This window comes from Delphinapterus leucas, chromosome 13, assembly GCF_059928025.1.
Source record: "Delphinapterus leucas isolate spDelLeu-1000000601 "Yukka" chromosome 13, BTC_Dleu_Yukka2, whole genome shotgun sequence".
NCBI classification, from domain to species: Eukaryota; Metazoa; Chordata; class Mammalia; order Artiodactyla; family Monodontidae; genus Delphinapterus; species Delphinapterus leucas.
Window position 1 is genome coordinate 68,218,742 of NC_143141.1, and position 12,385 is coordinate 68,231,126.

Below are 12,385 nucleotides of genomic sequence, written 5' to 3' on the forward strand. Positions count from 1 at the left end.
TGCCTATCATCCAGCTTCAATAATTAGCCCCTCATGGCCAATCTTGTTACCACCATACCTCAACCCACTGGATAATTGCAATCAAAGCTCAGACATCATACAATGTCATCTGTAAATACTTTAATATTCCCCTTCCTTACATAACTACAAGGTCATCAGCACAGCCCCCAAAATCAACAATCATTCTTTTATATCATCAAATTTCCAAATCAATGTCAGCATTTTCATGGTTGTCCTATCATCATTATCTTTTTTCTTTTATTTACAATGTGCTTGCATCAGGAGAAACATAATTTAAATATTGTGATTGGTTAATATGTTTCTTAAACCTCTTTTTTATAACACCTTTATTGGAGTATAATTGCTTTACAATGGTGTGTTAGTTTCTACTTTATAACAAAGTGAATCAGCCATACATATACATATATCCACATATCCCCTCCCTCTTGCATCTCCCTCCCACCCTCCCTATCCCACCCCTCTAGGTGGTCACAAAGCACCAAGCTGTTCTCCCTGTGCTATGCGGCCACTTCCCACTAGCTACTGGTTTTACATTTGGTAGTGTATATATGTCCATGCCACTCTCTCACTTTGTCCCAGCTTACCCTTCCCCCTCCCCACGTCCTCAGGTCCATTCTCTAGTAGGTCTGCGTCTTTATTCCCATCCTGCCCCTAGGTGCTTCATGACCTTTTTTTTTTTTAGATTCCATATATATATGTTAGCATACGGTATTTTTCTCTTCCTAACTTACTTCACTCTGTATGACAGACTCTAGGTCCAACCACCTCACTACAAATAACTCAATTTCGTTTCTTTTTAGGGCTGAGTAATATTCCATTGTATCTATGTGCCACATCTTCTTTATCCATTCATCTGTCGATGGACACTTAGGTTGCTTCCATGTCCTGGCTATTGTAAACAGAACTGTAATGAACATTGTGGTTTCAACCTCTTTTAAGGTATAGGTTCCCCCTTCATTACTTTTTCTATTTTGTCTTGTTGGGTCTTTTTGGAATTGTTTTGTTGAAATCTTAGTCTTTAACTTGGTTTTTAACCAACCTTTAAAAACTTTCATTACCACTAGTCTTCATTTATATAAAGTTCCATTCAAATCATATCTAAATGTGGTCATTTTCAAATATGTTCACAAATTCTTTGATATTTCTCTCTTCAAACAATGCAGCTTATTAACTACAGTCCCTCTGAGAGTGGACTCAACTTAGTGGCTCACTTCTAATGAGCAGAATAAGGCAGAGGTAAAGGTGTGTCATTTTCAAGGCTCAGAAGGCCCTGTGGCTTGAGGATCACTTGCTCAGGGAGAAGTCAGCAGCCATGTCGTGAGGATGCTCAGGCAGCTCTGCAGAGAGGTCCATGGGGAAAGGAAGTGAAGCCTTCTGCCAATAGCCATGGCAGTGAGTCACCTTGGCAGTAGGTTCTCTGGCCCCAGTCGAGCCACCCCTGCTGACTGCAACCTCATGAGAGACTCTGAGCCAGAGCTTCCAGCTAAGCACCTCCTGGATTCCTGACCCACAGAGACTGTCAGGCAATAAATTTTTATTGTTTTAGGCTGCCAAGTTTGTGGGGACCTATTACACATCAGTAGATAACTAATAAAGCAGTCTTTCTGGTGTCACATCATTGCTTTTCCTAGAAATGCTCTTCTCCAGTTCTTTGTGGTCAAGTTTAACCATCTTTTGAAGCTCACAGATAACACTCTCCAGAGCCATCCCTAGTCCTCCACATCCCCAATGCTCCAAAATCTATAAACAATTGCTCCTTCCTTTGATTTTTCTAGAGAACTTTGTATCTGGTTCTAAGCCAAACTGTCTAAAACCAATTTGGCCAAAGTAAAACCAATTCATCCAACCCCCACCTGCCTAAAATGTGTAGTTTTAACATTACAGTTTTACTAAAGTCGCTATTCCTCAAACAGCCCAGGCAGGCTCCCACTGGGGCCTCTGCCCTAACCCCACACTTCTCCATGATTCACACCCTCACCTCCTCCGGGCCTTTGCTTAAATGTCACCTTCTCAGCAGAACCTTCCCTGAAAGCCTATTGAAAACCACCAGGGCCCTCACTCCTTCCCATCCCACACCCACCCTGCACTCCCTGTCCATTACTGCAGTTTTATTTTCTGCACAGCACTTACCGCAATCTAACATATGTTTTAATTACACCACTCATCAATCGTCTCCCCCCCTTCCAGACTGTAGGCTCCAGGAAGGCAGACATTATGTTTAGTTTTCAGTGCTACATCCTGAGCCCCTAGAACAACGCGTGGTACATAGCATGTGCTCAATAAAAACCTGAATAAATGATCAAGACTGCAGCATTTCATATGCCACACAATGGATGCAACACTAACTACACATTTTGATATTTTAGGTGCCTTTATGTCTACAAGCATTTTAAGAAGGCTTAATTAATTTCCTCCTTCACTAAACAAAAACCAGACCAAACCTGAAACACCCTAAAGTAGGCAATATTACAAATAGGTAACTTAAGAACTGTTACATTTCTCAAAAGTAGCCAAAATGGTCCTATCATATGTGCCTCCTTGACAGTTTAAATTTCAGGTGATCGGGTCATTACCTAAATTCATCAGTGGGCCAACTGTACCCCTTCCTTTGTACCCCTCTCAAGTGATAGCTCATCTATCGTTTCAAAATCTCCTTAAGAGCAGAACTGGATCTTGTACATCTTAATACTCCCTGCAGTACCCAGATAACAGGGCAACTGACAAAAGTTTATTAGGAAAACATCACAATTGTTAGCATCTTGGGCCATCTCTTCTCCTCACCCCAAAGCATGCAGTAGGCACGCCCATAAACACATGCCTATAACAATGCGATCGTAAAAACCATCTTCATTCAGCAGATGAGGTCTCTGAAGCAAATTATCTAATGACTTTTATTTTCCCAAAGCCAAGTTGGAGCTGAAACCTTAGCCTCCCCCTTGACTCACAACATTCTTGTCTAAATTACACTGTTGCTACCAAAAAACGAAAAAAGGGGGAGGGGGGAAAAGGTTGTTCCTTTATCTGACATCTGACATATGGTTCTCACTAACAATCCATATATATACATCATACAGGGTCAAATTCTAACAGGGGATGGTGATATTCAAGATAAATAATGTCGCTTGTAAATGACTTCACAGCTTATGTAAGTAATAATGCTAGAAAAAAATAACTGCAATGCACGGTAATCTGACTCTTGATTGCCAAGGCATAGCTCAACACAGAATTGTTCTTTGTTTTTAAGATCCAGAACAATGCAGGAAGAGAGATGTCTAGCTATGATATAATCAATGCTTTATATTATTTCAAAGACACATGTTCTGACACAAAAAAACACTACTATCCTTTAGAGAAGGGGTCAGCAAACTACACTTCAAGGGCCAAAGCTGGCCCACACAGGCTGTTTCTGTATGGCCCATAAGCTAAGAATGATTGTTACATTTTTAAATGGTTGAGAAAAAAAACAAAAGAATAATATTGCGTGCCATGAAATGTATATGAAACTCAAATTTCAACATCCATCAATAAAGTTTTATTAGAGCACTCACACTCATTCACTTAAGCATTATCTATGGCTGCTTTTGTGCTAAGGACGGCAGAATTGAGAAGCTGCAACAGAAACCGTATGTCCCACAAAGCTACAAATAGTTACTATCTGGCCCTTTACAGAGAAAGTCTGCCACCCTTTACACTTCAGGGCATGGATGCTGGAGCCTGGCTGCCTCCATTTAAAGCCTAATATGTATTCTCCTTATTCTGCCTCTATTTAAATCCTAACACTTATTATTCACTTATTAACTGTGGACCCTGAATACATTACTTTAGCACTCTGCACCTCAGTTTCCTCATCTGTAAAATGGGGTTTGTAATGGCACCTACCTGATGGGGTATCACTGTGAGTTATAAATGAACAATCATACAAAGCGTGTGAAACAGTACCCGGCATGCAGTAAGCAGTTACTAAGTACTGGCTATAACCACAATTCCTTCTTCTTGAGGGCTGCAGGATGTGTTTTCCAGTTGCAATGGTAGCAAAGTGCTTAGATTCCAGCACAGCCTCCCAAATCTCTTTATCATGGTAGAATTGAAGAATGAGGCAAGAAGAAATGAGAGGGAAAAAATGAAAAAAAGAAAGAAAAGGACTGAGGAGGGAACAAGAGAAAGGAAAAAGTTATCAGGACCCCATTCATCAGGGACAGTAGGTGGCCTACTCAAAGGGGAAGTATAAATTAGGATAATTTCATCTGTAGTAACAGATTAAATAACTTCTGTGGGCTGATGGGATACTAATCACCAGGTGGAAGCTATCCCGGGGGGTTGGTGGGGAAAGCATTCAAAATTCCAAGCAAGTGACTTACAGATGAACTGCTGGGTCATTTTTAAGTTGAGAACTTCCTGTATTTTACATTCCTAGACAAATGACAAGTGATAGCTGCAGTAATTCTGCATCTTGTTATCCATGTAGAGTAGCTAATTAAAAGGAAACAATTTGTGTAAGGACCCTGTCCTTACAGAGTTCTCATTTTGTTCAGAATAGCGCTTACTTCCTAACGCTAAGAAAAAAAACCATGCTCCTATAAATAAAACACAAGCTCATTCACCAAAAATGGACCTGCATGGCCAACTGGGAGGAAAACATGGTGTTTAATAGAAGATACACTTAACCTGCTACCAAGGTGGAGAAATTCTCTTTCCCAGGACTCACTTTCACTTGAATACCTTCTCTGTGGAAAGATGAGTTCCGACCTTTTCCATGTACCTTTAAAAATCACACTCACTGTTTCTCCTTTTCAATTATGACTTCAAAAACTTTAAAGCATCCCCCACCTCGAAAAAAGAGAATTGTTTAACTCACAACTCCACCATAACCAAACAACTACCTTTATTATTCCCTTCCAACCTTGATCCCCTTAATCCTCACTACTGCTTTGCTTAATGCTTATGGTAAATCTTCCCTGCAGAGGCTAAACACACATATCGAGTATTTCTAAGACACTTGATGTGTAAACATAACATGTAAAACCTTAAGAAAAGGAAAGAAGGACATTACTATCCAAGTGATTTCTGCAAATTGTGCAGGAAAAGAAGAGTGATTTAAAGCAATGCATCCAAGAGAGAACTTAAGATGCTCCTGAGCTGGAGGCAAGTTCAAAACACTCACTGAGAATGTATCTGCTGGGAGAGTCCCACTGAAGGCTTCGGCTTGAGGGTCAAGGTCATCTGGGCCACAGGACTGACTCTTGGTAGAGTGTCTGCCTTCTTAGATGAAGTGTGCTTTGCTGCTTGCTCAGGAGGGACCCAGGAGGAAGCAGCTACAGGACTCTGCCCTCCAAACACTGGTGACGAGGTGTCCTGGGCCGCTGTCGTCTCACAGGCTTTGCCCTTGGTCCCTGGTTTACACACACAGAGTTGAGGCCGGAGACACATCCCTCCATTCTGACATGGAGGAACACAGCTTGCTGCAGAAAGAAATAGAAGACACACTTTGAAGAAAAGCATTGTAGACTTTACTAATTCTTCCAAAGGCTTACCAGTAGCATCGGGCTATCCCTCAATAAAACAAAATGATGAGGATGTTGATGACGATAATAGATAATATTTATTAACAGCTTCCTATGTGCCAGGCATTATTCTAATAGATATCGACAAATTTAACCCCCCAGCAACTGTTTTAAGTAGATATTTTATCTTGCTCATTTTACTGATGAAGAAAGAGGCACTGGGGTTATATAATTTGCCAAAGGTCACACAGTCATTAGTAAGTAGAAGAGTTGGGATTTGAATGCAAGGGAACTGGCTCCAAAGTCATCATTCTTAACTGCTTTACTATAACTGCCACTCAGAAGTGCATCAGAAATACAGGGAAATAAAAGAAAGTATTCTGCCCTTCTTTTTAAGTTGTGTTCTGTGGCTTAAGTTTAAATTTTAGGTATCCAAACAACATTTGGCAAAAAACAAAAGCCCAATTCCAAACCCAAACCCCCAAAAGTGTTACAGCCTTCATCTTGCATAAGCTATCAGAGCTTGGAGTGACTGTTTCAGAAATCTAGTCCAACCTACCTTTTTTTTTTTTTTTGAGAGAAAAACCAAGGGCAGAAAGGTTGAGAGTCAACCTTTATGTGTATGTATATATATATATATATATATATATATACACACACACACACACACACATATATATGTATATATATATGCATAGATTTTTTTTCTTTTTTTAAGTAAGTACATCCCTAATCTTATAACAAAAGGCAACCAAAAAGAAACAGCCTCTTTATCTCCTATTAACTAGGATGCATGTACTTTGAATCACCAGACTTGTGGCCAAGCAGTTTTAAAGCTAGCAGAGCTATGGGTCACGGGTAGGGTGAGTGGATTTTATCATAGGCAAGGTCCCCTGGGAGTTTAGATGTTACTGACTTAAATTTTATGAACATCATAGGCCTATGGACATGATTCCTTTCTTTATTTGTCCAAATTAATTTATTTAAATGAACCTTTTGCTATCAGCCCACCTTTGACTTAAACTCTTTGTCCTGAGGCAGATCCCAGTACTAAATCTCCCATAAAATTCAGCACAAGGTTCAGTCTACAAACAATCACAAAATAGATGAGGAATATGAACCAGAGGAGGCTCAGTTATGGAGGAACCAAATGACCAAGACTTAAAAGCCCTGAAACCTACTGATTTTCTATAAACAAGAGAAGATACTTTTCCTATCTCCCTACAATTCCTATTAATTACAGCAAATAATGATAACAAATGGCTGTCAAGTGTCCGAATACTAGGCTGACAAATTTTCTAAAAATTGGAAGGATTCTTGGGAGAAAAAAAATAAAAGGAAAGAAAAATGCAGCCAGCTCCTGAGGTGACCTTGGGGTAAGTTACTTGAGCTTGGCCTCTGCACCTGTACAAGTCCAGGGGCAGGGGGGAGAGCGGTAGCTGCTTGTTCTAAAATGGTCCCTGAGGGCTCTTTCCATATTAGGCTTCTAGAATTCAAAGTCAAAAACTATGCAATTCTAAAGTTCACGATTCTAATTTATCAGCGTTTTCCCAGCCGAGTGATGAACATTAGGTCCCTACTCGGCCACGGTTATTTATGGAATGTCACAGGAATGGAAATGGGCTCCACCCAGAGAGAACAGAAGTGGCCACAAGCGAGGACTGGATGGGGCTTTCAAAGCTGAGACTCTGCCAGAGATCACCACCCCCCCCCAGGCACTTTCATGTATACATTCTCTTCATGCTTTCAATTAGAAACATGTTTCAGTTTAACATCTGAGAATGATTTCCACTTCTCCTCCCTCCCAAGGTGTACTGCAAATGTCTACAAATCTACCAGGAAGGCTGCACCGAGCGGCTCAAAAAAGCTGGTACCTAGACGGAAGCCAAGCACGGAAATCTTCCCCAAACCACCGAGAATATGCAACAAGGGCCTATCTTGAGGAGGACGTGGATGGGTTAGAAGGATAACAGGGTAGCGATTTTCTTTTAACTCTTCAAATTTTGCACGTCGTAGGGTGAGGGGAGTGGGGAAAGAATAATTAAGGAAAAAAATAACTTTAAACTCACACAGAAAAGAACATAACAGTACGACTATCCACAATAACACCCTTTCACACTAAGTCTGAAAAGACAATAAGGAGAATGATTAGACAATTTCCTCTTCCACCTTCCCCATTGGGCTCCAACAGCAGCCTCCTGGAGCACGCAGACAGGAGGAGCTGGCTTAAACTGGGGGCAGGGACAGATTCCCTAATTGCCAAGACAAGCCCCTCCCCTGACACGAAAAGCAAAACGCACGTTCTGCAACCACATTTTGTCAAGCCCTTTTTCGTGTGATATTTGGACCTTGTGCAATAGCGGTTCCCACGTGTCAACTTCTCAAACTGTGGTGCTTGGACCAGCAGCAGTACCACCTGGAAGCACTTTAGAAATGCACATTCTCGGGCTGTCCCTGGCCTGCTAAATCCCAAACTGGAGCCCAGCAATCTGACCGCCCTCCAGGTGAGTCTGATTCTCACTCAAGTTTGAGAACCACTGACACAGGATTTGGAAATTGGCAGCCTTCCACCAAAGTTTTTTGAGAACTTGCATTTTTATCACTGCAAGTTTGGTATTTTCACACTACAGTAGCTTTTATGTTACTGAATTCTTGCCGTGACAGATGTGTTTGTCTCATGTTGCCCTTCTGTTTTTAATGCAAAAAATTAAGTTTTTTCCATGTGACCAAATTCTCAAGATAATTATGGGTCCCTTCCAAAAGTTTATACATTTGTCACCATCTACTTCATGGCCAATGTAAAAATTTGTAGGCATTTATGAGAAAACTGTTATTCTTTTTTTAAATTGAAGTATAGTTGACTTACAGTATTACATTGGTTTCGGGTGTCAGCATAGATATTTAGTATATTTACAGATTACTCCATGAAAAGTTATTATAAGATAAGGGCTATAATTCCCTGTGCTATACAATATATCCTTGTTGCTTATCTATTTCATACATACTAGTTTATATCTGTTAAACCCATACCCCTAATTTGTCCCTCCCCCCTTCCCTCTCCCCTTTGGTAACCACTAGTTTGTTTTCTGTGACTCTGTTTCTGGAGAAAACTGTTATTCTAACTGAGGTTCTGAACCGTGTGGAATATTTTAACTCTTACAGAAGTTCTTTAAAATGTTTTCCACCAGTTCGTTCTGCATTTGCCTGGCCAGCTGTGGTAGAACACAATGAGTAAACACTACATCAAGATCTTATCAGTGGGACTTCCCTGGTGGCACAGTGGTTAAGAATCCACCTGCCAATGCAGGGGACGTGGGTTCAAGCCCTGGTCCGGAAAGATCCCACATGCCGCGGAGCAACAAAGCCCATGTACCACAACTACTGAGCCTGTGCTCTAGAGCCCACGAGCCACAACTACTGAGCCTGCACCTTAAAGCCCACAAACCACAACTACTGAGCCCATGTGCCACAACTACTGAAGCCCACGCGCCTAGAGCCCGTGCTCCACAACAAAAGAAGCCACCGCAATGAGAAGCCCACACACTGCAAGGAAGAGTAGCCCCCGCTCGCCGCAACTAGAGAAAGCCTGTGCACAGCAATGAAGACCCAACGAAGCCAAAAAAACAAATTAATTAATGACTAAAAACAAAATTTTTTTTTTTAATTAGAAAAAAGATCTTAGCGGTGGTCTGGGCAGTGGTTCTCAGGCTTTGCAGCACATTAGAATCACCTGGGGAGCTTTTAAAAACTCTCAAAACCCAGGCCTAACTCCAGGCTGATTGAATCGGAATATCTGGGGGAAGGGGCTCATACATCAGTTTTAGTTTTGTTTTTCGGTTTTTTAACTCTCTAGGTGATTGCAATATGCAGCCAAACTTGAGAGCCAGTAGGTGAGGGAACAAAATCCTACAAGGCTTGCTGGCAGACTAATCTTCCCGAAGTGCAGCTCTTTTAATTTTTTTCTCTCTGTTTAAAAATTTGCAACACATTTTAGCTGCCCTTGAGATACATTCAAGACCCTCTACATCTGGACCCCAACCGCCCCTTTCCACCCTCAGTGCCCCCTGGTCCATCCCTGCAGAAGTTCACCCCTTCTTGCCTCTGCACACCCGGTGCCCTGTCCTGAAACACAGGCCGGCCCCTCAAGCTCTTGCTCATCTGAAAGCTCCTCCTTCTCTGTGAAGTCCTTCCCAAACGCCCACCCCGACCTCCTGCGCCATTTTCATCATTCACTTCACATTTCACATGTACTGTCACATACATTAATCATCTTTTAACAAAGCTCTTTTATTTCCCAACTAGAATATAAGCCGTGAGGTCAGTTATAATTGGCTAACGCAAAACTTTCTGTACCCAAGGACAGGAGCCTGAACCTCATCTTGGTTGACTGATGTCAAAGTACTGCCATTTCTTTCCAAGAATGTTGGGATTCGGCTTCCCTGGTGGCGCAGTGGTTGGGAGTCTGCCTGCCGATGCAGGGGATGCGGGTTCGTGCCCCGGTCTGGGAGGGTCTCACGTGCCGCGGAGCGGCTGGGCCCCGTGGGCCATGGCCGCTGGGCCTGCGCGTCCGGAGCCTGTGCTCCGCAATGGGAGAGGCCGCAACGGTGGGAAGCCCACATACCGCAAAAAAAAAAAAAAAAAAAAAGAATGTTGGGATTTAAGGACATCTATAAAGGGAAGATAATAAGTGGGCTCTTCATCATCGGATGAACGGATAAAGAAGATGTGGCCCATATATGCAATGGAATATTACTCAGCCATAAAAAGAAACGAAATTGAGCTATTTGTAATGAGGTGGATAGACCTAGAGTCTGTCATACAGAGTGAAGTAAGTCAGAAAGAAAAAGACAAATACTGTATGCTAACACATATATATGGAATTTAAGAAGAAAAAAAATGTCATGAAGAACCTAGGGGTAAGACAGGAGTAAAGACACAGACCTACTGGAGAATGGACTTGAGGATATGGGGAGGGGGAAGGGTGAGCTGTGACAGGGCGAGAGAGAGTCATGGACATATATACACTAACAAACGTAAGGTAGATAGCTACTGGGAAGCAGCCGCATAGCACAGGGAGATCAGCTCGGTGCTTTGTGACCACCTAGAGGGGTGGGATAGGGAGGGTGGGAGGGAGACGCAAGAGGGAAGAGATATGGGAACATATGTATATGTATAACTGATTCACTTTGTTATAAAGCAGAAACTAACACACCATTGTAAAGCAATTATACCCCAATAAAGATGTTAAAAAAATAATAATAAGTGGGCTCTTAATCCATTACATAATAACAACTACGTCTCTGGATTTGGTTTGCCAGTTGTTCAAACAGTCTCCAATCTTTCAAAGATGTTTTTAGATCAAAATTAATATTTAAATTAATTTGTACTCTGCTCATGTACATGGTCTGCAGTGGCATTTAGCAGTATGCTGTTAAACAGTTTCAGAAGCCCAGATCCAACCTGTTCTAAAAGAACTTTGAAGGGTAGGGGCACTCAGAAACAAACTGGTTGTGGATCCACAGAAAAGAACATCACAATGGGCTGATAGGAGCGGTTACAAGGTACTAAACCTCCAGTACAAAAGCGCATTAAGGGAATTAGCCTAAGATATTCAGGTGCAGTAGGAAAAAAAGCTTCTGAGAGATACTCAGTTTGTGAAAAGGAACCAGAAGTTGGGGGGAGCCCACCATTCATTAAGTAGATAATCCTGTAAGATGACTTCTCCTCGAGATAAGCACAGTGAATTAACCCTCTACCCCGTCCCCCATTCCAAACACAGAACAATCATTTTTAAGATTGTTTTCATGTTAAAGAAACGGATTTCCATGATGGAAACAGGTGGCCATGATGGAATAACTGTTACCAAACAAGGCTTTTTTTCCATAAACAACTAGGAAACTGGATGAAAGATATAAGACAACTGTTGTTAGATACCAGACAACTGGCAAGAGAGGACTGTGAATCCTAAGAGAAGGGCATAAAGAGCGGAGCCCTAGGATCACCCCTACCACCTGCAGGAAGCACTCGGCAAATCACTGCACAGAGAGGGAGCCCACGCACAGCGTGATGGAGGCTGAGTGGCCGGAATCTGCAGGGCAGAGTCCTAGAGAGGAGAGACCTGCACACACAGATAGCCCAGAGATCTGCAGAGGGCCCCGGACTCCTCACCTGATACTGAGCTGCACAGGCATAGGGTGCAACAAACTACCCAGGACCTGTAAGCTGCAATTTCCCAGTCCTGACCCGCCAGAGTCAGGACATTCAGTACAGACCCCAGAATTAAACTCCCTTTAAGAGTAAAACCTCAATATCAAAATCAGGCAAGAACTGTACACAGAAGAAAACTCTGATACAAATCACAGTTAAGAATATAGATGCACAATTCCTAAATAAAATATTATTAAATCAAATACAATGGTATTTCCAAAACAGAAAAGCAAGCCAAATTAATTCCAGAAATATAAGGATGGTTTTAAATGTCAGCAAATCTATCCATGGAATTCCGCATGTTAAAAAATTAAAGGAGGGCTTCCCTGGTGGCGCAGTGGTTGAGAGTCCGTCTGCCGATGTGGGGGACGCGGGTTTGTGCCCCGGTCCGGGAGGATTCCACATGCTGCGGAGCGGCTGGGCCTGTGAGCCATGGCCGCTGAGCCTGTGCGTCCGGAGCCTGTGCTCCGCAACGGGAGAGGCCACAACAGTGAGAGGCCCACGTACCGCAAAAAAAAAAAAAATTAAATGAGAACTTGTCTCGATGAATGCACAAAATTTTCCAATAAAATTTATCACTTATTCATAATAACAAACAAAAACTGTTAACCAACTAGGAATACAAAGGGATTTCCTTGTTCTGGTAAACAGTAACT

At 42.1% G+C, this 12,385-nt stretch overlaps 1 protein-coding gene across 8 annotated transcripts in view; it reads right to left on the reverse strand.

Moving 5' to 3' along the window:
- LTBP1 (latent transforming growth factor beta binding protein 1) overlaps positions 1–12,385 on the reverse strand; it is a 425,591-nt gene that overhangs the window by 364,123 nt on the left and 49,083 nt on the right. For all 8 annotated transcript variants that reach the window (XM_022574111.2, XM_089922380.1, XM_089922381.1 and 5 more), the window contains exon 3: positions 5,183–5,480. In XM_022574111.2, the coding sequence (XP_022429819.2) occupies positions 5,183–5,480 (298 nt within the window). The remainder of the gene's footprint in view (positions 1–5,182; positions 5,481–12,385) is intronic.